Source organism: Coturnix japonica, chromosome 7, assembly GCF_001577835.2.
Source record: "Coturnix japonica isolate 7356 chromosome 7, Coturnix japonica 2.1, whole genome shotgun sequence".
Classification (NCBI taxonomy): Eukaryota; Metazoa; Chordata; class Aves; order Galliformes; family Phasianidae; genus Coturnix; species Coturnix japonica.
In genome coordinates, this window is record NC_029522.1 from 8,850,228 (window position 1) to 8,877,866 (window position 27,639).

Sequence of the window (27,639 nt, forward strand, 5' to 3'; positions counted from 1 at the left end):
AGAACCAGCAACAATATATGAAGGAAGGTACACACTGATCTAATGGATTTAATGCCCGTGTGAGACAAATACAATTAAGACACGGATAGCCGATTCAGTAAGTGCTTTTAATGGTGAGAAGCTTCTCCTCAGATATAAAAAGGATTTTAACATTACACAAAAACCACTGTATTTTATAGACCAGAAACAGAAAGTTAAGCAACAGTTTATTGCAGGTGATGAGGTATGTAAAAAACCTTGTGACAATTAAGAGCAGGGCACAGCATTTTTGTTTGTAACAGACTCTTGTCTGGGTTTGCAAACACTTCCAAAGTATTTCTTATCCAAACAAGAGTTGAGCTATAACCAGCCTTTTGCAGAGGTCTAGGAACAGCATTAATGGCTTTCCATCTCTGTACCTGTAAGACTCAACTAAACAAGACAGCTGAAGCCATGCTGGAGCATAAATTGGTTGGTTTTTTTGTTGGAGGATGCATTCATGCTTTGAGATTCACAATTCATTCAATAAAAAGGCATAAGATAATGAAATACATAGAATGTGTTCTTGTAAAATGAAGACTGAGCAGCGTGCATGTGTGTAGGCAAAGGATTTTTATAACAGGAGCATTTAAAGCAAACTTACCAGCTGCCTCACTCTCCCTCACGGCCCTTCTGCTTTACCAACTTGGATTTAAATAAATAGAAAGGTGCCAGTAATTGGCAACATTAGTAATGGCACAGCTCAGTGCTCTTATTTGTGTAAGAGCGTAACAACACGTAACCTCAATTCAACTCCCCTCTACAGAAAATGCACCCTCTCCTTTTCACTTCTTCAAATGAGATGGAAAATCTCTTTGTCATTAAGAGTTTTGATTTGTTTTAGAGGCATTTGCAGATATTTCAGCATCCATGCCCTAGGAAGGCAGGTGTGTTATTTTGTGTTCTTCAGCTACTGCGGGACGTTGGATCATTCACATGCACTCTTCATGTGGACAGAGCAAACCCTTTCCTCTGCTTCTGAACGAAGATCTTGCAGCAGGAAACCACTCTCTGCTGCCCTCCTACAATGGTCCTGCTCAGCCCTCAAAACCTGCTGAGACTCAGCAGTGAGGACTGAAGTACATTCACAGCTCTAAAATACAGCCACGTTCCTTTTTAGTAGCCTACAGCTTAAGAAAAGCTTCTCTTACTCCAAGTGGGAGTAACTTAGAATAGCCTGGTACACATTTGGACTGCTCTCATCGCATAAATGGAATCTCCTGTGTTCATATTCCATCAGTCTTAGGGGAAAATCTTTTTTAGAGGAAGCACCTGGATACCAGTTGGATTTTTCTGCATTCTCACCACCTGGTGGGATGAAAATACCTCAATTAAAAGTTAAGTGATTCTTTTTGTCCAATAAATGCATTCCGGAAATAGTAACTGCATTGAAGTTAAGTGTTTTAGGTGGTATTGCACATAAATAGCTGCAATTTAGTTTTAAGGTTCACTACTTTCAGGAGTATGGCATCACACTCCAAGTTAGAATTTCTTGTCTCGTGGCTTTTGACTTCTTCCCAGCTGTAGTGGCAGACCAGCTTGGAAGGAAGCTGAACTGCCAGATACAATTGCAACACAGTGGCATCAAAACAATTCCTGCCTGTGCCCTCTCTGTCTGAGCTCATCCCCACAGCAAGGATGGAACCCCAGGGCTCTCCATCTTTCTCCTGAACAGCACTTGGGGTATTTGATGCAGTTTATCCACTAGGATGTACAGTTAGCAAGGAACTTTAAAAAATAAAGCATATATAGTCAGTGTTTTTGTATCAAGTCTCATCTAATGTCTGCTTCTTCCCCTATGTACATCATCAGCATCAGTGTGCACCTGGCTGTCGGTGTTTCATGTACAGCCCCTCAAACAAATTCATAGAACACAAGTTACCCAACCAAAGTGGCGAGGGTCTGCATTTCCACTCATACTAAGTTAACAATATGTAGTGCCATTCTTATATACAAAGCTATATATTGAGACAGCTTGGAACATGGAGCCCTGGCAAATCCTACAGAGGTGAGAATGTTTTACAGGAACCAATTTCTGCCTACAGCCTTCAGAAATCTTCTGTACATACCAGGCTGAACGCAGCTTAAATTAACCCTCTAGCACGACTTGCATTTTCTACAGGCTTTTGTGTTCAGGCAGAACAAGTAAAAATGAGTGAAAAGTCAAGTGAAAACATAACAATATGCTTTTATGCATAATAAAAATTATGCATTTTTCTTCCTTTTCTTCCCCCCCAATCAATATTTACAACAGTCTTAAAAAACAGTAACTAAAAAATGCAATAACCAGCCCTCTAGCATGTGGAAGATGCTCAACATCCACACCCCTTTCTCTCTTACAGAACACACACTTGTTTCTGCAGCTTTTGCTTCTCTGCTTATTAAAAATACTAACAACAAGCAGCAGAGCACCCGGTCAGGTAGCTGTTCTACCGAAGACAGACAGGAAGCCGAATTATTTTGCAGTAGTATTATTACTACAGTAGGAATAGCATAACAAAGAAACAGGCAACAATACAAAATGAGTCTGGGAAAAGTCATAAGCTTACACAGCAATGCATTTAAAGTAGTACATCGTTTTACAGTTGTGTGAATTATGTACATGTCCATCTGATGCAGTTACTTACTTCATCACATACACGTGACCTGAGTGACTCCATCTTCCTGGTCAAATTGTCCATCATCCATTAATACTCCATCGCTGCTACTGAACCCTGAGAAACCCCCATACTGGGAGGAGGCTTCTTTGATACAACACTGCTTAGAAGGAGACAAATGGAGCTCATCGGGTGGTTGGCCAGTTTCTACAGGGTGAGAAGTAGCAGTGTCTAATCCAACACTTCTGCTGGCAGCTTTGCCTTTTTCCTCCCCAGTAACTTGCCTCAAGGATTTCTTCTGAAATACAGGAGAATGTTTGAACGTTAGCTTACATAGAAAAAAACAAAGCCAAACACTTGGCAGTGAGTCACCTGTCTGGAATTAACACTAACTGCATTTTAAATAAGGCAGCTTAAATCATGAACTCTGGAGAAAAATCACAACAGATACTTTTCTTTCCAATATAAATCAATTTCAAGAGCTATGCGAGAGATAAAAGCACAGTCAAGATTCAAAGAAACATAAAGCAAATGCTAGAAAGAAAAATAAACCCAATTACTTCAGCAATACTCAATTCTTATGTCATACTTGGTAGATCCGGGATGATTTACAAGTCTTACTCCGTGATAAAACCAGCTGTTTGCAGAAAGCCTAACATACATGTCTGACTCTGACCAAAGCCAAACAAAAGCAGTACAGCTGTTTGTGCCACGCTCTGGCAAGTTCTTTGTTCCTCCTATACATCTATAATGTTTTTCCCAAACCCTTTTGCAGCAGTAAAAACAATGGCCCTTGCGGCTAAAGGAAACGTATTTAAGGGAAGCTGTTACAAGGAGACATCAAGAAATGAGACCAACGGGAAATACCGTTGCCCCAGGAGAAACAGAAGGAAATAAACTTAGCCTGGATGCCACAGTAAGAGGATGGAAAGTCTGCCTGAAGGAAAGAGAGAAAACCTCAAACATGAGTGTGGTTTAACATCAGGTCTCCTGTTCTGAGCTAGTTCCTTAGAAAAGCAAATGGCATGTGACGAGGAACCCATCAGGACAATGCGGCCCTTCTAAACCCAAGAGGTGTTTGAACCACAACGTAAATCATAAGCCAGAGCATAATGCACTAACACACAAATATACAAGAAGGCAGAGATATAAGGCATAAGGACATAAGATACGGACTCCTCAGAAAGAGAACCCAGTGGGAATACAAGACCAGATAACAGAGGATTTCCCTCAATTCTTACTGAAACTAAGTTCTTTAGCTTCAATCCAGTAATTACAAAAGCAGCAACAAAGCCAACCCTGAGAGCACAAAGCCACATGCACCGTGTACATCCAGCCACCAGAAGGTGACTCACAGTGATCCAAGCGCTGGTACTGCCTGTGGGACAAAGCCCTGCCATGGCCCCAGCCCACCGCACTACTCTGCTAAGCATTTCAGCTCCAGCCTCAACTACCTCTTTATCCCACGCTAAAATGACCTCACCAGACTGAGATTTCCTGGCAGGGAAGTAAAATATTCACTGGTACTTAAGAGGCACATTTAGATCCTACGTCTCCTCAGATTTTAAACACAATAATGCCTGTGTAAATGGCTACAAAATCACCTATTTCTTATTTCCATAATTCTCGTGCTTACATGAAAGGTTTTCCATTACAGTAAGACAGCGATCAAAACCACACTTACCATCATATCTGTATAAATAAACAACATGAAGGTCCAACACCTTCTGAACACCTCACAATCTGGCACCAGCACTTACACAGCAAGCACAATGCTTCCTCTATTTTTAATTTCAAACACGTCTCAAGGACTCACCAGTTCCTCAAACTGAATGTTTTTACAGAACTGGTTTGTATTACAGCGTCTCCTGGCAGAATCCAATCTTAACCCTTCTAACCTGAGTCATGTAGCTTATGCTGCCTTTCACGAGCTGCTTGCAGTTAGAACTAGCAGGTCTTACATCTACCAAGGAAAGAATATTCGTACCAGGAGACCACGCGGTTAGTAAGAAAAAGCTGGGAAATATCAGGAAATATGCTTTATTTGACCATAAACCAACACGGTTTTATGCGTTTACAATACTGACACCAACAAAATTATGTTCCAGAATATGCAGACTACAAAAACAAGAAAGCAAAGTCATAAGATGTGACCATGTGTGGCACACAGAGAGAAACAGAAGGAAAATGACAAGAGGAACTGGCAGAATTTAGAAGAGGGCATTTGCACGGGAGACAGCACAGAGCATAGAGGTGAAAAAAACTACCTTAAGTTTTGTAGATCAGGAAAACACATTACAGAGAGCATACAAAAATCAGCTAGGAATTAAAGTGGTGATGGAGATGAAAATTAAAGCTGGGTTTTAAATTGTGCAAGCTGAAAGCCATTCTTCCAGGTCTGGAAGAATAAACTACCTTGGGACACAGGGAAAAGGAAGTTAGGCTGGAGATAAGCAGACATCTGGACAAGAACTAAAAAGGAAGAATGTATTTTAGAAGCACTAATCAGAGGACAACACAGATGATGGCAGCAGTCTGAATAGAAGGCGAAAAGATCAAATAAGAATTCCAGATATTTAGAAACCTGCAGAACTATTTACACAGATGGGGAAAGGAGGGTAGGTATCACTCCTTCATAAAAGTCTACAATCATTAAAGACAACACTTGCAGTTTCTATTCCAGTGATGGTGTAGTTGGAACACACAAAGCTGTCATAGCTTCTTAAAAGACTGTTACAAAAGGAAAACCCGCCGTGGGATGCATGAAGACTTGGCAAAGAAGAACCCACCAGTTTATCCTTCTCTGGCCCTTCCTACAGCACAGCACAGGTGCCACCAGCTATTGTGATCACAGCTCTGAGTGGGATGTGATGTATATCAGTTGTTGAACCCTCAAAATACAGCCACTATTACAGCAGCCTCATTCAAAAGGGACAAGGGGCTGCAGTGATACAGCCACAGGCATTTTAAGTCCTGTATTTCTGCCACACATTCTCATACAGCGATGGCTAACACCCCTTCACTCTGCAACAGGCAACAGAGGCAGGATTTGCAGCAGCTCACTTAGGAATTCCCTACAACATCTACAGAAATGCTTGCAGCACAGCCAGCCTCATCCCCACCAAAAGCAGCCATTTCTTACTGTATAGCACCACTGTATCGATTACTCATTTCTTTACTTATTATTTTAATATTGATGTCATCATGACATTACTCACCTCTGGTGTCAGGACAGCCGAATTCCATACAACAGGTCTCTGAAGAAAAACAACTTGCTTTGTGGCCAGATTTCCTTCACTAAAGCATAAAGAAAACTGTTTGAATGTTTAAGACAATAATATTCACTGTAATAGTCACACTTTTCAGAGTCAACTGCAAATTGCTGTGTGAGTCAGAAAAGCACAGACTGCCAAGCATTCACCGGTGTATTCATTCTTCAACAGGTCTGTAATTGTACTGAAAAAAAACAGAATCACACAGCTGTGTTCACACAGTGCACATGAAAACAAAGTATAAAGTAAGGGGTAATTTGTTCTGGAGTAACAGAACTGCTCTTGAAAGCTCAAGTCCACACATTTACAGCATCTGAAATTAAACCTCAAAGTCTTTCCATCTGTCTTCTCTGGCAGATACACAACACACAGCTACCTGTCAGCACCACAAGTACCATCAATCTTGATAGATTCACCGCTCCAAATCTCTCAAGACCTTTTGTGATATGAAATCCGTGAATTAAAACTCTGTATTGCTAACTCAGAGGTGCTTTCTGGTTCTAAGGTGACATCTAACTAGGACAGTGAGATAAGCTTGTCGTTCTGTCACCTAACATTAAAAGGTCTCAGCTCAGTTTAACTTCTACATCCCCAGTGAGATCAATGATGCAAACTTTTGTGCATGGGATGGATAATGGCATAGGATACACAGGAGAATAAAGAAGACAAACAGAAGAAAAAAGGGGAATTCAGTTATTAGTCCTTGAACTTTTACAAATATTGAAGCTGTCGCAGAAGTGATTTAAAGCAACACTGAATAGCTTATTCAAAAAAGCATAATATAAGAGATAAATAGGAAAAGGTGAAAGAGCTTCTCAAAACCAACTCATGTTGGTATCTCAAAAATAGTACATTCTTTTACTGCTGCTAACAGTACAATTCTCATTTACATCCTCTTGAAAATATAAGGCATGTTTTCACTAGCTTTCCAGTAGAACCACAGGCCAGCAAATTAACCACGTGTCTTGCAAAGCAAGAATGGGGAAATTAAATGAATCCAATAGCAAGACCAGAGCTCTGGGATGGAAAGGTTTTAGAAGTGCTCTTCTAAATACAAGATACTGTGTTCTGATAAATTCTTCTCAGTTGCATTTCCGAGCAGCAGTCAACGAGTTCTTAATGCACATAAAGGAAATGACTACAGAAATACAACTAAGGTAAAGAAACACAGCAGAATAGAACTACAAAATGTTAACTACTTAAAACAGACTGGCAGTGATTGCTCCATATGGAGCCCATTGCAGGAAGCTGTGATTCTGCCCACTCTCCTCTCAGTAATATAACTGTATTATTATGCTGAGCACTCTGGAAATGGTTACTAAAGTAATACGCATAGTAAGTTCAATCACTTAAGTCACAATCTCAACCACATACAGAAGGCTGAAGTAGCTGATTTGTGTTTTATGCCAGGGCCAGAAAGATGGCATGAGCCTGTAATTCATGCTAAGGACCCGCTCCAAGAACAATCAGGGATTAAAACGGTTGCAATGAGATCAGGAAGAATTTATTAAGAGCCTACCCTAGCAGAGGTCCTCAAAGCAAGCTCTGAGGAAATACACAAAACAGCAGTATTCCCAGCTGTGCTGAGCTGATCAATAGTGAATTATGACGACTTTGCAACTGCGTTTGGCCCCTCACGATCTTCTCCGTGCAGCTGAGCTCAGGCCATAGTAGGTCTTTGCATATCTTCTTGGATGAAAAAAAGAGAACTGCCATAAACTACAGGCTATGGCATACACAGGAAAATGGAGCAATGAATTCATTTGTTTCTTCGGCTTAACATGTTTTCTCTTCTGAGAATCCCTACTTGGCTATTCCCATTCATTGAAAGAAAATCCACGTGTTACAGTTTCACACTGTAACAAGAAAATTAGTAATCCTGCAAACTTGCTCCGCTTCACCAGTTGCCTTCCCTTGCCTGGTTTGGGAAATCTCTTCCTCTAGAGAAGGTTGTGCAGACTCCCTTCTATGATGATCTGCCTATGCCTTACTTGGCAACTGTGTCTGCATTCCTTTAGAGAAAACAAAAAGAAACAAACACCAAGTTTCAACTTGTACAAGTTTTGCTAGAGCAGAGAAAGGACACGATGGCGAGTAGACAATGAGTAAATTAACAGATTTCTAAGTCTGACCTGATTAAAATGCTGCACACGATGAAGTAGCTATGAGCTTAATTCACAAAGAACTTGATGACAGTGGGGTTTCCACAGAATTTAAATGAGGAAAAAATGCTCAGAGCAAGCTACTCCTCCGCTTCCCTCGCGCTCCTTCCCACTTTGCCTCCTAAATTAGGGCATGCTGAAAACTCAGATCAAGTTGTTTGTGATGACAAATTAATAACCACAAAGTCAGGGTCTCTGCAGTGTATTTGCCCGTTTGCTCTTCTATGCTAGCAGACAGTTTGTGTTCTGTTTTCCAGGACTACAGGAATCAGTGAGGGGAAATAAAGGTCACTGCAAAGTTAGACTGCTGAAGCCTTTTTCCTGTCCCTTCTTTTAAAAGGGATGAAGAGCAACAGGGACTCTTTTGTTAGAACATCACTGTTTTGCTTGTCTGCTTATGCTGTTTGGGCAGCAACTTCGTCCTCTTCCTCTACTTATATCTCAAATAATCCCTAGGAACAATCACCCTACTTGAATCTAGACAGGACCACAAACAGCCACATATTTACATCTGCTTTTACTTTTATGCAGAAACCTTTCATATTAAGATAATTAAGGATATACAGCATCCCTTGAAAAATGAAGAAAAGGGGCAAGATAAATTCTTTTTAACTAACATACCAAACATCATTTTCCCCCCCAATCGCTAGACTTAACTTCTAAAAGCACTGTTCATTTTAGTCATGCCATACAGCCTCTGAATTTGGGATGATTATAGTCAATGCCTGTCTTGAAAACATTTAATTATAAGTAACAGCTGTACATAAATGCAGGAAGCTCCCTAAGTCTCTTCCATTTAGTCTTCATCTGCTTTGTTGGTTAAAACAAAGTATCAAAGATACCGATAGATTCAAACACTGCATCATTTTCACCCCTGTTTTTGTGCCCTGTGTTCTTATATGTCTGGAAAAACAGAACCCCTGACAGAAGGCAAGCAACTTCTATGGGTTTCACAGCCTGCTAACTGAAAGAAAAAAACCCACACTCCAAAACTATCCTTATTTTTCATTGTGGCACAAAAGACAACTCTGCATGCTATCTACTACTGCTCTGTCTGTAACAACAAAGATCACAATTCTTAAGGAAATATTTCCTGTATCCAGCATGATTCAGCCCAAGGTGGGAATTGAAGGACAAAAAAGGCCTACAGGCTGCTGCCCATGCCTGAAACGGGACCGTGATCCATGACATTCAGCTAGCATGTGGCACGGCACCCCACACAACAGGACATTATTTTATGGAGAGGTACTTCTTTCAAGATGACAGACAACAGAACCACACAGGATGAGGCTTCATAGCCTGGCAGTTTTCAACTCTTTCCTAACCATAAGAAAAAAAAACCACACAAAAAACTCAAACAAGAAAAACACCCTGCTACAATAAAACAGCCCTGTGGTCACACCTTCTGCCTACAGACAAGCAGCAGCCTTAATGGCAATGAGCAGGTTTTGCAATACTTCAGAGGTAGAGTAGGACAGAACACATGTAGGTAAACACAAGTGGGGAGTAAGCAGCTCTGCTTACCTACCTATTTCATTCTTAAATAGAATTTCCCTTACACGTATTGCAAAATTTATAGTTTTTAAATAAATGTGTAAACATTAATTTGTCAAATCATCTCAACATGTTATTCATTCTGTTCATTCAGTGTCTCTGGACCCTGTTCATATTTAGCCTGGGATGTGAGGTCAGAGTTCTCAGTCTGGGAGAAGAACAGCTGTTTGGCAGCACTAAGTACACTTCTTTATTCTGCATTTAACTGACGTTCCTAGATAATCCACCAACACAGTAATGGCATCTTTCATATCAGACACATGGTAATCATCTAGGAATTTCCTTCTCTTCTTTACATTCCAACATCAAGGCCTAAAAGTGGCTTTTCCCAATCAATACACAGACTGTCAGGCCAACACACTCTTTTTAAGAGTCTCTTAAGAATTCTTCATTCCCATGTAGGAATTCTTTTTCATGAGCTTTTAGGTAGATTTTTGTTTTAAGAAGCTGGGATAGTTGTGTATTGGATATACTACAGGCACGCTCCAAATGTGATTCACCGTACTTCTAAAGGTATCTAAAAGGCCATCATTAAGACAACAGATATTAGACAGTTCATGTACATACCTACACATACATTTAGACCAGATCGCTTTGCAATCTACCAGATGCAAAATAGCATAATTCTGCCCTACAACATGGCTGCTGCAAACAGACCCCCCCCAGCCCTCTGAGCCCTTAAGCAGCCCATAAAAGCAAAATGTGCCAGATGTATAATCTCAATTTCTTCTGTCTTTGCTTGTATCCGTTTGGTTAGAACTGTTAAAAAAATGTCCAACAAAACAAATACACAAAATTGAACAAAAAAAACCCACACAGAAACAAGAGGCGCCCTCTGATCAGAAAAACCTCCTTTTCACAGGGGTGAGTTGATTCAATTACGTCAAATCACTTCAGCAAAATCCCAAGTTCATGGAGCAGCTCACTTGGAATCTCCCATTCACATCCTTTTCATGCTGTCTTGATTTAATACAGTAAGGTCTGGCTCCAAAGTCTACTAAAGTTAGTCAGTCGTTCCATTGTTTTTAATGAGTCCCAAGCTGTCTCAGTACATTTATTTTTTTCCCCCAGACTTCGGCAGTTTTAATCTCTAAACAACCCCAAAAAACCATGTAAGTTTAGCTCAGTGATGCACTTGCCATGTTTTAGCTTAGTATTACGAATAAAAGAACAGTACATTTACCTTTAAAAAGAAAAGAAGTCCAGAACAATATGGAGAACTTACATCTGCTATTTAGCTCTTCCTACACATATAAATGTTTCCCAAAGAAATCTGAAGTAACATTATAGCAACAGGATAAGAGAACTGAAATCCAGCACTTTGGTACAATATGTAAACTGAAACAATGTCTGTGTTCAAGATCGGAAACAGCTCAATAACTTGCTGGACTAGCACATTCTCCTCCCTAGTCTGCAATATACTGCATGACTGTCTTGTGACAAAATCCTTTCTTACACAGTCTAAAATAGCCACTGACCTAGGCCCCGAGTTAGTGAGATGTGTGAGCAAGTGCTGAAACATGAAAAGCATAAGAGTAACCCCATCACTGAGAGCTGAGTCTGTGAGAACAAGTCTACTAAATAAAATACTTCATGCTTACATATACAATATGCATTTTACATTTTGGATTCTCAGTCTAAGTCTGAAACTTACTGAAGTCATAGTCCTAAAACATGGTGGTTAAAAGAAAATCGACCATAATGCTAGACAATGATCAGGTTTTACACGTGGTTAACATTGCTAGCATATTTCTTGCTTTTATATTTCAGTACACAAAGTAACTGCTTGATAATTCTCTAGGCTGTGTAACTTGGAACATACACCAAGATGCTGCATACCTGTCATGTCGTACAATAGGTGTAGGCAGGACACAGGTCAGGAGCCATCCAAACTCAGCCAACGTGTTCAGTAAAGGTCCGTAATCTGTTTTCACTTCACACCCCTACATTGACAATTACAGAAAACAGGAAAGACACACTGTGAAGTTTTGCTCCCATTTCTATACATAACAAATCACAAACTCCTATTTCTTAGTTCTAACATCATAATTTGTTGGGTTTGGTACATAAAGATTTTTCACATTTCAAACAAAGCAATTTGAAAAGTTTAATACAACAGAAGATAAGGAAAACAGAGAGCAGAATATGAACTGTAGATATGATGGTCCTGATTCGTTGTTAAACTTGTCATGTTGCTCAATTAACCCCTAAAGCAAAACTTTTTAAATAGCAGAAAACATGTGCCAAGTGATACATTTTGCTTTTTATTTCAGATCTGAGTAACAAGCATTCCCCAGCAATAAATATTCTTGTGTTTTTGTGTTACACTTGTACCATCTCTTTTCAGCTAAGAAAATGCACTTATTGCTTATCTCATAAGCAAGCCCTTAGCATCCTCCAGTCATTACTTCAAATGCTACTAATTCATACCAACCATCTTACCATAACATTTTAATATCTGTTTTATTGCTTTGCCGCTCTACAGCAGCATGTGCAACTTTAATAGGAAAAAATTAAATCTTTCTGTATTTAAAAGTAAAACATTCACTAAGAAAAGCCCTACATCTGAAAGACCTACTTAATTCGGTTCCCATCTTTTATTTTTAATCTTACTTCCAGGTTGTGCTATTTTCTTCCTCTTTGAGAATACCTGAGCGTGTTGTCTGTGAAGCTACGCTTGCTGAAATTAAATGCACGTATTTCATACCAAAACAGATATAAAATAATTAGATTTTATTTAGCTGCTGTATTTGTTGGTATGAACTTTTATGAGTGTCAAACCAGAACACCTTCACACTCACCAATGATGGTACAAGACTGAGTTCTTTTTTTACAACTCAAAGCTAGTTTTAACTTACCCAGGCAACTTAAAGAAAGCAATATGAAATATTTAAACACTGGTACAGCAATTCTAATGATATGAAGAAAATATAAGCAGGAAATTCTACTGCCAAATAATCACCTATTTACCTCAATGACTGTCCACTGCTCAACAACAATTGCATCATTTCCTTTCCTGTTCGAACCTGGAACCCCAGAACCTTCTTCTTCATAGATAAATAATCCTTCTAAAGATCTGGGGGAATGGTCACCTGTGAACATGAAGACAAACTTAAGCTGAAATACAGATGTTTAAATCAGAATCTCCCTGCGATGTACACACAGGCTTATCCTTTTTCAATGAACAATCCTTTAAATTCAAGTGAACAAGGAACTCAAGTTATGTAACATATATAACATACATTTCTGTCTGCATCTAGTTACAGCTTCATGAAGCATGTCAGCCAACAAATTATTCAGAACTCCTTTTCCTATACAAATTGAGCTATGAACTGTTTCATTTTCTCAAAAGCAAGCCTAAATTCAAGTTTCCCATATTCAACATATCCCCTGCAGCAGACAGGCACAAAACCTCTTTATTCAACTTCAATACTGTATGTCTGACAATAAATGTCTCTCTTGGGGTGGTGAGAGAGGCTGTAAAGATAAATGAAGCACGAAGTGTTTTTAAGCCTAGCTTCAGTGACTTTAATATGTGAATGGGCGCAGGAAAAGCCTGAAACAGAAGTGGTTGTAGAAGATTCCTGATGGGAAGGAAGTTTGCAAGCCCACCTCCTTGACCTACTTGTGAAAGTCTGACAGTACAATCACCCCCAACTAAAGCTGCGCATCAAATATTAGTTCACATTCTGGTTCTTCCCTAACAATGATGTACAGTTGTGGGCACAATCATATGAACACCTGCACAGCTCCTGGTAATTAATAAGTACTCAGTCTCTTTAGTTCAGGAACTCCAGTATTCAGGCCAATACTTAAAATGGTCAACCAGCAGTATGTCACAATTTTACTTCTGTCATTGCTCAAATGTAACTCTAAATCATACACAAGGTACCACCACTCAGTGGCTTCTAAGACAAACCACTAATTCAAAGTGTTCCATGTCTCATAACCTTTAGTTTATACCTAATGATATCATTAACAAAATAAAACGTGATGCATGCCTTACATACTTCTACAGTTAAGAGAATCCGCAAGGAAGAAGAGAAGCAGCAAACCAGATGGCTGGCAGAAGAGAATGTACCCAGATTACTTTTGTGACTGGGTTCTCTTTTGACACCAGAAGACAGTTAAGGATTATCAGTGATTTCATTCTTTCAAACATCCATCTGTCTTAAACTAGGAATTGAGTTTTAAGAGGAGCATTTCTGTGGCAACTCTACCTTCATCTATTGCCTTCATTTTTATTAAAACAATCTTGCTCAATTCACTAAAGCAACATGGAAGGAGAACTGCTGCTTTAGGCACCTTGCAGTCTATAAACAAACTAAAAAAATGGAGGTGAAGACAACTAGATGTACATGCAAACTCAGCAGCTTTTCTGCAGTCCCAAATACTTGATGAGCCATAGAATGTGATCTGTGATGGTGTACTGTGCCTTCTAATACATTCAGTTCAATTCAGTAGCGTCACACCCATGTATCCAGCTGAAATCTATACCAGTCCAGCAAGCCTGGAGCAGGAGCACCAACTGTTGCAAGAGGCAGCATGTATCCCTAAGCAAGTCATAACCTGGGTATTTAAGTTGGGAGAGTTACTCGCATATAAAAGAGCAGACAGGAACAGCGGAATGGGAAGATTGCAAAAACTGGTTTTGGAGAACAGCTGCAAAGATTAATTTCAACAGCTGCTGAAAATATCCTATGGTGAATTGTAACCTATCTGCAGAGAGTTATTTTCCAGCTCTAAAAAAAACCTGTATTGAAAACCACCAGTATGATTTCCCACCCCTCCAACCTTAATGGAACCTTGTCTTTTCTACTGACTTCAATAGATGGGAATTATTATGTAAGAGAACAAAGAGATGGCCAATAGAAATTGTGCCTTCAAGCTCTTTATGTGCTCAAAATATCTGAAACTTGAGGATAAACAGTCAAATTAACACAGTTCAGGGTTTTGTTAAGAACTTTAAGCCTAGCAGAATGTAGAAGAAAGGAGAGAGTATGGGAAATCTTACTTTGACTTAAGGCTTAATGGTACAATAAGCACAACAAGAAATGAAGTTCTAATGTATCTCATTAGAAATATTTCAAGTGAGCAGCAGCAGAGCATTAACAGGAGTTTATTTCATTATTACGCTTTGAAAATGGTTAATTTCCACTGCAGTTATTCAGAGCTACAACTTCACAAAATCATTTCCTTTCCTATTCAGGCACTAGATTCTACCAACTTTCTGTGACTATCTGAACATGTTTATGTATTGCCTTTCACCAACACGCAACACAAGATCTACTTTTTGCACAGTAATTAGATCCACATGAATAAATAAAAGCTTCAAGGTACTCTGAGACAGTACTCACCTTTAGAAATTTCCCAGTGTACAAAAGAATCAATTAAAGATAATCCTTGTTTGTAATAAAATGTAGTTAGCTCTAGCCAGTCTGCTTCCAGTGTACTGATAACGGGTCCCTTTCTTGTTACTTTCATGGACAAGCTGCCTTCATGATAGGTCCAGCAGGCAGAGTCGTCATCAAAAACATTGAAGACTGTATACAGCTTGTCTGAGAACAGGAAAAATGAACCTCTATAAGACAGAGCTTTCAAATAAAGACATTTTCTTATTCCAACCTGCTTCTCTGGTTCTAAGTAACAGGTTTACAAATTGTTTCCTGATGTGGCTGTACTCACCTACAGCCCTAAACACCAGGAAAAAAAGAAGATAAGGCATTAGGAGGGTTAGTTGTGGGGTACTCTACAAATTGGAACATGCTGCAGTTGGGTTGTCACTGGGCCTTTTATGTAGGCACATCTTGCAAAAAGGAAAACACATCAGACTCAAGTGAAAACCCACTGGAGATACACTTCTCTTTTGCCAGTTGTGGAACTTAAGGTTCTACATATTCGAAATGACTGCAAAGATAGATTAAAAAACACGTCCTAGGTCTTTAACTATTACAAATACCTTATATTTATTTTTACCATGCTATTCTGAAGATGACTAAATACCACTACAATCAGTTGTCTGCTGGGGTTTTCTGCACAGAAACTGATGCGAGCTTGAGTGTATGCAAAACAAACATAACCTGCATATTCTCAAATGTGCTGAATACCTATACATTAAGGTAGTGCCGTTACAAAAAGGTCAAATATTCACCAAATATTCATATTCAAAAAGTCATAGTAATTAAGTAATCACTGGTGATGAGTTACAAAACCTTCGCTAAATAAATGTATGCTAGAAGGTAAGAACAAGATAGACTCACATCATTGCCGTGGGGAAATAAAACAGCTGTTAATAAAATACTCCAAACCCCTGATGTTATGTCTGCTACTGCAACTTCTGAGCGGCCTAAATCAACACAACCCTCTAGAAAGCAGAAGTGTTCACAATGCCAAAACAGAGGAACTCAGATGACCCCAGTCGAGATGCCAGTCTCTCTAAGCTCAAGAAACAGAGGCAGATTCTATTCTGTTACAGACACCAAACTCACCATCTCAAGCTGTAAGGAAAGAGTTAAGCCTTAATGGATCACTCTATAAAGGCTCAGCATGTTGTACAAGAACTGCTTTAATTGATGTGTTAAAAATAAGAATGACACTGATTATCTCAGTGCTTAGTCATTATCCTCACAGTCCACCAGCTAGAGAGTGCTTAACTATTTTGCAGGAAAGTGAAAAGATTGCTCTTGAGAGCAATTAAAACATCTGGCACATCACAGGTGACCCTATTATATATCAAAATGCAGTCTTATGTGGAAATTTCATGCCTTCAATACAGTACTGTAATACATTAGTTCTTTTGAGTTAGATTCCTTCTTCCTTTTCGCATTTCCTCCTAGCAAATGAGAAGGGCTTAGTGATTCAGCATCAGAAGTCATGGTATTCGGCAGCATCTTCTACGCTATGTATCTTATAGATTCTTGTACAGCTAAATCTTCTACCACAGCAACAACATTTTTCAATGATACTTTTCCTAAGCAACTTTTCAGTGCTTCGTTTATTCTAGTGTAAATTCATTTTGTAACAATTATCCTCCTTGATTTCACGGTCACTGCATTAGTTCAAGTAATCTCTTTCAGGATACTTCTTGAAGGCGTGTTAACCAGAAAGAATCCATTATGAATGGATTTGCTCTCTGTACTCTACGTGAGCTGGCTAGAAGCACATAAAATTACAGCTCTGAATGGATGGGTCCCCTTATTGTCATTTTAAATCAGACAGGAGGACTGGGACCATTATAGCTTATTTTTATATGCTCACTACAAGTTCAGGGTCAATATTAAGACAAGATAAAGCCAATATGTTTGGAAAAGGCTTTAAAAACACCCGCATCATGTTTTTCCTGCCACATGTTTTCTACACGTATATCAAGCAAAAACATTTACCTGTTTGCACCAACACACTTACAATCAGGGCCTTTTTTTTTCTTTCCTATAAATCTTACCATATTTCAGATAAATGAAGCAAGAAGTCAATACTTTGTACATAAGTATGGATGCATTTAACAAAGATGTACCTTCCAAAAAACAGCTCCTGATGACAGAATATGCTATTTTATTCTACTCCCTTCTTAAAACAACCTATTCTATTTCTGCCACAACAAAACAGCACTCATTACCATTTCCTTTTCGTGGTTTAATAGGGCTGCCTTCTTTTCCAAACTGGAAATCCGCATCCTGTAACAGTGCACTATCTGCTTGCATTTCCTCTTCGTTCCCACTCTCAGATAGGTTATCACACAGTGACCTTTCATTCCAGTTTTTATAGTCATCGTCAGAACTTTTTCTTCTGTGTTCCCTATTTCTTCCGCCCAGTGCCGACTCCAGCTCTGCACTCCCATCTGTGCTTGCTCCATTACAGGCTTTAATTTGAGGAAAATGCTGCGTTACAAATCCCACAAACTTCTTTCCTCTTTTAGCTGCTTCATTAACCTGCATTTAAAACAGAAGTTTATCTGTGAAGCTGTTTTAAGACACTGCATCACACATTTAAAAAAAACAAACGAACATCTATACTACACATTTTACTTAGTAAATGGCTGATTTTCAAGGAGACATGAGGACACTATATTGCATTACAGAAGGGTAGCTTGTCTGTGTATGTTGTCTGTGTTTTTAAAGTAAATAGAAGCCCTCCAGCATGTCTTTGGGCTCAGGCCAAGAATGATGGCTGACACTGCTACTGACTTCTGTGTACACAAAATCCTTCAGTAGGAACAATCCCAGACAGACAGCATGCTGGTGTAATAAACAGTGTGGTTCTTCTGAACTCATGTGAAGCCAGCCACTCTAAGATTACTAAGTCTTCACCTTTCTTTTAACTTGGGGTGTTTTTCCCTCTCCCGAAGGTTCCAAAAGACAGCTGCACAATATGTGCGATCAGTGGGATGTACTGGTTCTTGGAAACAGGGTTTTTCTTTTGCTGGGATTAAGAGCATTTCCTCTTATGACTGCAATAAAGATTTGACAGAAACACAGGGAAACCCCAGCCCCATGAGAAGGAATCATTTGTGAAGCACTCAGTGAGGGCAGAGAGGGAAATCTCTGCCTAGGTCAACTATGGAAACTGTTTTATTCAGAGTGATTATACAAGATCATTTTGATACCACAATAGTCTGAAGTACTACAGCTTATCACCATTCTGTATGCACAGCAATGAACTTGACACATACCTGCAATCATTATGAATAAAAACCTTACTTTTTCTTATTTTTGGAAATCCTGAAAAAAGTGTATGCAAGTTTACAATGGATTCCTCCCTCAACCTTCTAAAAACACCAGGAACATCTAAAAATCATTTTTATGTAGCTCTTCTGTCCTACATTTCCTTTTGCAAGACCAAATCACGACTTAATGTTAAGTATTTTTTCCCACTACTAAGGTGGCAATCTGCATACTGTGTAAATGCATAAAAAAAAAGCCATTTAGAAACTGTAAAGAGCTCTGCTAATTTCAATGATCACTCAAGTATTTCCAATACGCTTTTTCCTCTGCTTCCTTCTTTGACAGCCGACGAAAAGCTAACTCTTACAATAACAATAACTTCCTGTTTAAGCAAGTCTTCAGTTTTGCAGAGGAAGTGAAACAAAAATAAGTGGAAGGAGAGCTTCATTCCAGTGGAAGTTGAGTTTTCTGTCATCTACAATAATTTCTGAATCTAAGATATTCCTAATGAACTTTAAACAGACTGTGATCAAACTTCAGATTAAATTAAATACTGACTCTAGGAAAAACTACAAAGCAATTTACCACAACTGACTGAAAGTTTGGGCCTGATTGTGCAGTTCTGCTTCCAGTGCTTTTAGTTGCTATTCCCCCAGAGCTTTCCAGGTCTAAGTAATTAATTCTAAGTTGGAAAATTAGTGAAGAACGAACGATCTCACTGCATAAAGAAAACACTTGGTAGCTTCTACAAAGTAAAACCAAAAGCAAAACCTCAAAGCTAAAATAAACCCCAACAAGTGTGTCATTCGCTGATCCTCAACTACACACATGCACCATACATGAAAACAAATCCAAAGAGACATTTGGAACCAAAAAAATACAACAAACGAGAACCCACAAAAATTCCATTACCTTTTCTAACAGTTCTTTCACTACCTCGTTTGTCAGTGTTTCATACGTTACAGGACATTCCTCAATCACTAGCCTGGGGTTCCTTTGTCCTCTGGGTGCTGCATGCTTCTGGCTACAACACAGGAAGAAAGCGGGCTTTGTCAGTAGTTTGCTGCTAACTTGGGCAAATACAGAATTCTTTTCTTTTGGTATAAATGTTATAAAATGAATCCTGGGAATGCTATTTCATTCTTAAAACTTGGTATTTTTTGGTCTTTTGCTCTACTTATTACACACAGTACATTACTATTCTGTACTACAGCATCAGGACAAAAATATTTTATAGAGACTTCATTTGAAGATCATTTATAGGCATCATCTGAAACTCAGCTTCGAAATGGTACTTATGCACTGTTAATAAACTGTTGTTTAATTTTAGCAATTAAAGCAGAGTTGCAGCCACAGTATGAAATAACAGCCCAGGTACATGCTAGAAATACACCGCAGTCACAATTACTTTGGGTTACACAATGTTAATTTCACTCCTAGGCTTCAGAACTCTAAAGGCTTTAGTTACAGAGTAGTAGTAGTCATTTTTTTTTTGATCTTAAGTCAGTTACGTTGTTAATCATACAACATTCAAAGTATATCATCTATTTAACAAGATTATCTTTACTGATAATTTAGTTACATAAGCCCCTGCCTTACAATGAGCATCAGTGAGACTTTTCAAGTATCAAAGATTTCCTTCCAGTCATTGGCTGGACAAGATGCACCTGCCTTCAAGAAATCCAATTGAGGTACATAAGGCATCAGCATAGGAGGCTGGGAACTTATACCACACTGTTCCAGAGGAGACTGCAGGTTCTTGTCCCTCACCTGTTCCAAGGGCCTACTAGTTCAAATGACAGCTTCATGAGGATCCCACCATCAACAGGGCTAAGATGGGCTGAGGGAGCTGAGCACAGGCAGCATCAGCTCTTGGAAACCTTAGCTCCACAGAGCAAATTTTTTTCTTCAATTTATCCACACGGATAACGTTCACCTTGTTTGCAGGTGAATTTACAAAGTTAAGTTGTATGAGCTATGGGTGACGCCTGCTTAAACAAAGCATTTGAGGTCCCTCAAATGAGCCACATTTAATATGACTCCAAGAGTCATATTTCTGCAGACTTTCTGAAGGAGCTGGAAGAACCTTTGTGCATCCTACTACAAAAGAAAGGGAAGCATGACTTAACGCAAAAACAAATCAACCCTTCTGGCTACTCAAATTAAGAACAGAAGGTTGTCTTTGCAATTAAAGGAACATATCTTTATACATTTTCTTAACTACCATGTGGTGATTATAATGCAGTGAAAACATGAGTAATATCCAAGCTGGAATGAAAACAAAGTCTTGAATCTTGCTGCAGCAAGCAAGTTTTGTATGGCCTCCCCACTCATAGAATGGCTTGGGTTGACAGGGACCCCCAAAGATCATCAGGTTACAAACCCTTCTATGGGCAGGGCCACCAACCTACAGATCTGGTACTTGACCTGGTTGCCCAGGATGGGTCCCTGGGCAACCTGGTCACAGAGCTCCTCCTTCTTAGTAAGAAGGATCACCTACTTCTCTTTGAGGGACTGCACTTTATCTACAAACAAGTAGAGACCCTACAAAAAAGTAAAAAGACAAACTTAGAAAACAAAGAAAAAAAAGACAGACATGATGGAACAGCAGCAGGTTATTAGCCTCCTGGCATTCTGTTTAATCTTGTACTTGTTGCAGACCCTAAGACATGATTCTTTATTATAAGAATGTGCTAAAAATTAAAGGGGTAAATTTCAACAATCTCTTTCCACAAATTCATTTTACAATTCTACTATAATTCTGATAAGCATATTTGGATTTGTTTCAAAGTTTACCGAAGAAAGCATCTGCCTATTATATACTGAGGGTTAATTAAAAAAACATCATTACATTGTTTACCCTTCCAGATAGGGAACAGTTACTTGGTTCTTTGAGGTACTTTAAAGCCTGTGTGTGTTGAGCAACCCTCTTACAAGCATCGGGGCAAAATAATGCAATTATTTCATTGTTACCTTAGTTTTAATCGTGACAGTACCACCCGATACATGTGACTTGCAGGGAAATTTCTTCTGTGTCCAACTGGCAGCAAAATAGGATGAACAGCTCCTACAACATATCCTTTATTGTAATATTCTTCCACCTTAGATGCTATATCCAACACAGAACTGATCTTGATAACTTCTGGATTAGAGGAAGCTAAAATCATTGAAGGGATAGAAAAGAAACAAATTATACTATGGACATACATTCTCCTAAGTGAGTTCTTATTATTTAAAACACAAAACCTATTGTACAAGAAAAAGCAGATTCACAGCTGATTACTACGTACACAAGTAGGTGAAATATACATATTTACAAATTAATGTGATCTATTTAGCAATACTTAACTGGATTTAGCTTTGTCAAGCTAACTTAAAAGCTGCATCAACATCAAAATATGCAATACGTCTGAATACAAAAGAAACTATTTCATCTAGCCAAAGCCTTAAGCATAGTGCAGCAGAACCCTCTGAATCCTTGTTGAGAGATACATTTCCACAGAATTAATTTAAGCCCAGAACCATTGCTTTCTCGTCTTCAAACACATTATTATTTTTTTGATCCCTTAGAAGTGATCTGTGAATTGCAGGTTGACATTTTAACACAGTCCCAATTACAGTTTTCAAGTAGACTTACACCTATGTCACAACAAGCTGAGTGCTGTCGCTAATTTCCAAGCAGGATCCCCCTGAGGGTATGGCAAGCACTTCTGATTAGTAGGTTAACAGCAGATAGGAGTTGGAAAATACTTCTGAACATTCTGGTTCACAGCTTTTGCATAGAGAAAAGAAACATTCTGCACTGTTGGTAGTTAATGTGTTTTGCCACAGTATTGAAGTACCGAAGAACTAACTACCCTACACCAAAGCAAATACACACACACACACAAAAGCAGGTATGAGTGCAACATTATCATCATTTCAGAGATTTTTCAATTCCTTTAACCATTAAAGAACATTTGCCTCCCAATAGGTAACCAAAATACTATGAATAACAGAACTACAGCTAACTTGCCAATTGCATAATAAGCTGTAGATGCACTGCATTGAAGATGATGACAGAACAGCTACTCTATACATATTCATACTGTTGTTCAGAGTGACAACTTCACAGCATGTCATTGTCACGGACTGACATGAAATACCCTTGCATCAGTATTCCTACTTCTCCCTAGTAGGAGGGTTCTGGAAAAGCCATAAGCATTGTGCTTGAATAGGAATATTTAGCTCAGCCCTACATTATGCATAAACTGACCTCCAGCTGTTTTTGTATCTGAGATATGCCTCATGATTGAAACTGTGGAATTTGCAGTCCCTGACAGGCGTTTTGAACTACACTTTGGAGTTCACTACTCCCCAGCAAAATGAAAGACTGGCTGTAATGTTTCTTGCTGGGGATTCCCCTGGAGCAGGAGTACCTCCACAGAACTCAGAGCTGATCCACGCAGTAGGGATACGAGAATATTGGAGGGAACAAGAAGAGACAAGAATCAAGGTAAAATACACTGCTCGTAACAAATTAAGATGCTCAGGAATGCCACCCAGAATATTTAGACGGCAGTATGGTAGACCTAATCTACATCACAGCCTGCGAGATGATCAGGGACTCCTACCAGCCTCTCAAGCAGGCCTACTCCAACTTCATATATCTCAAATCTGACGAAGCAGAGAATAAGGAATATCAAGCTGAAGTGCAGTGAATTTATGCTTGGAGTACTTTCATATTAGTGCAGGCTATTGCTAACTCTAGATCTTAAAAAGGACATTCAGTTAATCCCAGATCCAATGGTAACATGTCCCACAAGGTGAAGACCTCACACTGCAAATCACCAGAGCATCACGAAGATAGAACATACAGCTTGACAGCATCATGAAAACTAAGTTTGGTCTGCAGTGATAAAAAGCTCGTTCTTTTAAGTTGTATTTTGCCCAAGGATACTGGAGTAGCAACAAGCATTCAAATTAGCTGAATGGATTAAAAGAAAAGAGTAGTTCAACATTTTCTACACTGCTTCAACCAATCCTCATGTTTTATAAGCAAACAACATTCAGAAATACCTCCAAGAAAGGTACTATGCACCATTTTTGCTTGTTTACATGATTTTAGCTATTGAGAGACCTCAAACAAAGCCCCTCAATGTTACATACTTGCACACAGCTAAAACCATTCCACCACAACAATATGTATGTTCACAAATCTAATTGCTTGCAGTTAGCACCTACAACCAGGCAACCACCTAATCATAATACCACAGTAACTTACTGAAGCTATGCACTTATGAATATCAGACTAAAAAGGGGAAAGTGAATCTTTGCTACTCTAAAGGTTACTAAACCACTTGGAAGAGAAAACTTTATTTGCACTTCTCGATGCAATTCCTCCTTAAAACCACGATCTTTAAAACAGTTCCTTTACACAATACTTCCAAAAGAGTCTTACTTTAGAACACAGATAAGTTAACCTGGACACAGACTACTGACAAATATTAAATACACGTAAGCCTAATAAAAACTGAACTCTATAGTCCTTTCTATTATCAGTAGATTAGTAGGCAATTTATATATACACTGAAGTCCATCTTCATTTCCACTAAGTTACCTACTACTACCTGTCTACCCAAAGCTTTGTTTATCCCGAAAGAATAAACCACTGAGAACCTCATCTGTCTATGAGTTAATAAACAGAGCAATAAATACAGTCAAGTACCATAGCTCAGTAAAACACTGCTTTATTTAGTTCTTGCAGTTCTTCAGTAAACAGACCCATCAATTTTAATAAAAACATTACTACAATCCTTTAACTTGGGAAGAAAACTAAGCAGAAATAAAGTTTTGTTTGTGAAAAAGTTCCTCAACACGTAGGACACGTGCTTACACTTCCTTTATCAAATCCCTCCATCTAGAATATTTAATTCAACTACTTATTATTAAGAATTTCCAGTAGATCGGGCGAAAACTGATCTGCCTGCAAAACTGAACTGCCTGCTCTGAGAGGGCAGCCATCTGGGCTTGTTTATGTTTTCAACTTTCTGGAAACAGGGAGTTGCTCTGTTAGAGACAGGACACCCTCGGGAAGGAAGTATCCCACAGAGCACTGTCTGCCTCCAGCTATGCATACAAATTCTGTTTCATTTTGGTCACAATTTCAAAAGCCTATTCAGCAGCTAGAAATGAAGCATTTGCAGGAAAAAAAAAAAAAAAAGCCCAAGTAAAACTATAATACTCTTACTGAAAGATCTACCAAAAGCCTGGGACGTACCTCAGTGGAAACTATTCCCTGTTAACAACTAAGGAACACACTTACTCCTGCACAAAGTAACAAGGACAATGACAGCCTGTTTTCCAAATCGGAATGCATTTTAGGACAATGTTTCCTCAGTTAAGGCATTCTGCTCCCCTTGCTGAGGCACTGTGCATTTTCTGAACAGTCATGCTAAATTCAGACAACCATTAGTCAAAGGGAGTAAGGATGGCAGCATCTGACTCACAGGAAACTAGGAAAATCTCTAGCAGTTTTTAGCCAGCTTCCCAACAAGGACAGTTGTGTAACTCCAACCGTTTGGTTGTTAAAAATACTTTGGTAGTTTCCATTGTAATTTTATCTAAGTGAAGAACCTTCGTCATGATTTGTGTTTCAAAATAAAAGTCTTACATTTTGGCTGGCTTTGATTAAAAGAACAGATTTACTACAACTCAGACACAACAGAACAAAGTTAAATTCTATTTCCAACTTTCTCACAACAGCAAAGTTGTAAAATTTACCTTCTAAAGTGAAATCCAGCAATACATATTCATAAGCAGAATCGGCCTTTGTTTCAACTTGTGGTCTCTTCAATGTAGAAAAAATCTTTCCAGGGCTGCTATCATCTGGGTCTTCCAGCTTTCTGAGTCCGCACCCCATGGTAAGATCTGCAAGTGATTAAATCTCAGGGGAAGGAGGGGGGAGCAGCAAGATCTGCTGCTCTCACTTTAAAAAACAAACAAAAAAACAACACCAAAAACCAGTAACCAAGTGATTCCCTTTGATTTTGTTTTCTATTAGCCGTAAATCCAAATACAGAAAAAGTCTGTGTCCCAGAACAAAAACTGAAGGTACTTCCCATTCATTTTTTATATATAAACAGCAAATCCGTAATGATTTCAAGCCATAGACTTGGTTCGAGTAGGCTTGATTTTGCAGCAAGTTAAGAGCTGCTACAAGCTAGCAGAGATTTTCCATGCCACGTCAATTTACAGCCAGCCCCCTATCAGTGCTCTCTCTCGCAGAGGACACCAATAGTGCTTTGTTTGTCCTTCTAGACTGACTGAGTAAGAAGGAGGGGCGGCGGGTGGGAGGGGGGGGACTGGGAGTGGGAAGTAAAGAACTGAAAAAGAAAGTTAGAGAAACTTGTATGCGTGTAATTACTTACCCCCAGAAGTAGTGCCCAAATGCAGTAGCAAGTCAGAAGCAAAAAAGCAAGTTAGTCAGAACGAAAGAATGAGAAAAGAGCCTCAACATGGTCGGAGACGAAAATCATTTCCAGAAAGGAAGTCAGCTTCAAGAGGAAATTGCTTCTGGCATCTCAAAGGGCAGAAAAGTAAATGAAAAGCAGTTTAGTCTTTATTTTAGATTTCCAAGTTTGGTTCCTATTTCCTTTTCACAGAAACTTTCTTCCAGAGGGAGAAAAAAATGCACATAATGTAATAAAAGGTAACAATGTAAAAACGTTATAAAGAAGTCTCATGTCAAGAAAATAAGGAAAATATGATCATGATAAAACATATACGTTACTAAGACCAACTTATATAACTGGTTTTGAGAAACACTGGAAAGTAAAACTGACATCCACTTCAGGTCAGAAAGACCTTTTCAAATTAATATGAACATAATTACAAGACTGCCTGCCTCATTTTTCATGGGTATTGAACAACTGAAGTCCTCTTCTCCTCTGTCAGGCTGACCTCAGCTGAACAACTGTGTGCATTCAGCACTGCTCCCTAAGCATCTTTTTTCTTCAAGTCCTGAAAATTCAGTATAATTTCAAAGGCTCAGAATAAGTTTAATTAAAAATTAAACAAAATAAGAAAAAAAGAGGTAAAAAATAGCAACCCTCACCTAAGTTCAAATTTACTTAATGCTGGAATAACTTATTAGTCACTGAGTGTGGAATCTATGCAGTATCACCAGTTCAGTCTTACAGCCTTTAAAGCAAATCCCCAAGTGCAGAAGCCAAGAAGAGATCCGTGCCTTATCTTCTAATTAAATCCTAGAAAAACATACCAACTAAGCAAAGGACCTCTTCAGCTTCCTGCATGTCTGTTTACAAAAGAATTGCTTCCAAACAGCTTTTCCTTTTTCCCCCAGCAAAGGTAATCCAAGACACGTTGCTATCCCAAACAGACATGTAATGGTCCGTTCAACCTGGAGAATCCTGCTGTCTGATTCCACATGGATCTCGTACCTCTTGTACAAAGACATGGCAACAGCTAAAACAGCAACAATTGAAAAGCTTTCTGCAGCAAGAGTCCAGTAGACACCTGGTTTTCATTTTAACTACAACTACCTTTGTATTTACTGAGGCCAGTACTCAGCCATTTGAGCTCTTTGCAGCAAGATTCAAACTATATCCCAACTTCTTCTCCAAGACAGGTTCTTATAGTATCGAAAAACTCTTTGGAAACCAATGCAGAAACACTGTGACAGATTAAAATGATGTTCTTCACTTTAGGTAACCCAGCTTAGTCAAGTAGTTACAAGCTTCCAAACAGGAAGGCAGCCAATAGCTCCCATGGCAGGCTTGACTCAACAGTCATTAGACTGAACCAATGAAATGAAAAAATGTCAGAATAGAGAAAAAATAGAAAAATCACCCAAAAGCATCAGATCAAAACTGCATCAAGACATCTAGAAGTGATGGGAGCAAACACGCTCCTATGATTCCTGGCTATGAGAGGTGCTACAGGAACTGATTTGCTATTAATACTCACTCTGCAGCAAGGTACTGCAACAAACCTGCCCATTTTCAGTGACCCAAACTGTGAAGTCTCTGGAAAGTGGCACCAGAAAGAAACCTCATCGAGCTCAGATTCACAGTCAGTCCCACAAAAAAAGAGCACAAGACTCAGTCATCCAACCTCCATGTTGCTTTTAGACTTTCCAAAGTGCAAAGGCAGGCAGCACAAGCAAATGATGGACCCGTTAATTCAAAGCAACTACACTTCTGTGGAAAGCCCACAGGATCCTGTGATTGCTTTCATTCTGATGAAGTGGGAAAATGCTACAAAGATGGGCAAAGGCTCATAAAATTTGCAAGTGCTATTGCAATCATGGGAAATAACTCCTTCCCAGCCACACGATTTAGAACTGCCTGACATAGAGAGAATGACTTTTTAGCCT

At 39.0% G+C, this 27,639-nt stretch overlaps 1 protein-coding gene across 3 annotated transcripts in view; it reads right to left on the bottom strand.

Annotated features, from left to right (window-relative positions):
- RFTN2 (raftlin family member 2) overlaps positions 1 to 26,291 on the bottom strand; it is a 29,179-nt gene extending 2,888 nt beyond the window's left edge. The window contains exons 1-10 of one of the 3 annotated variants that reach the window (XM_015868070.2): positions 25,673 to 26,291; positions 25,026 to 25,172; positions 21,237 to 21,420; positions 19,176 to 19,287; positions 17,219 to 17,531; positions 14,961 to 15,161; positions 12,574 to 12,695; positions 11,443 to 11,546; positions 5,834 to 5,912; positions 89 to 2,913 (exon numbers count right to left, since the gene is read on the bottom strand). In XM_015868070.2, the coding sequence (XP_015723556.1) occupies positions 2,650 to 2,913; positions 5,834 to 5,912; positions 11,443 to 11,546; positions 12,574 to 12,695; positions 14,961 to 15,161; positions 17,219 to 17,531; positions 19,176 to 19,287; positions 21,237 to 21,420; positions 25,026 to 25,164 (1,518 nt within the window). In that variant the 5' untranslated portion in view covers positions 25,165 to 25,172; positions 25,673 to 26,291 and the 3' untranslated portion in view covers positions 89 to 2,649. Of the gene's footprint in view, positions 1 to 88; positions 2,914 to 5,833; positions 5,913 to 11,442; positions 11,547 to 12,573; positions 12,696 to 14,960; positions 15,162 to 17,218; positions 17,532 to 19,175; positions 19,288 to 21,236; positions 21,421 to 25,025; positions 25,173 to 25,672 lie in introns of those variants that run through there. The other 2 variants (XM_015868068.1, XM_032446018.1) reach the window with 2 other exon arrangements.
- Positions 26,292 to 27,639: the final 1,348 nt, after the last annotated feature.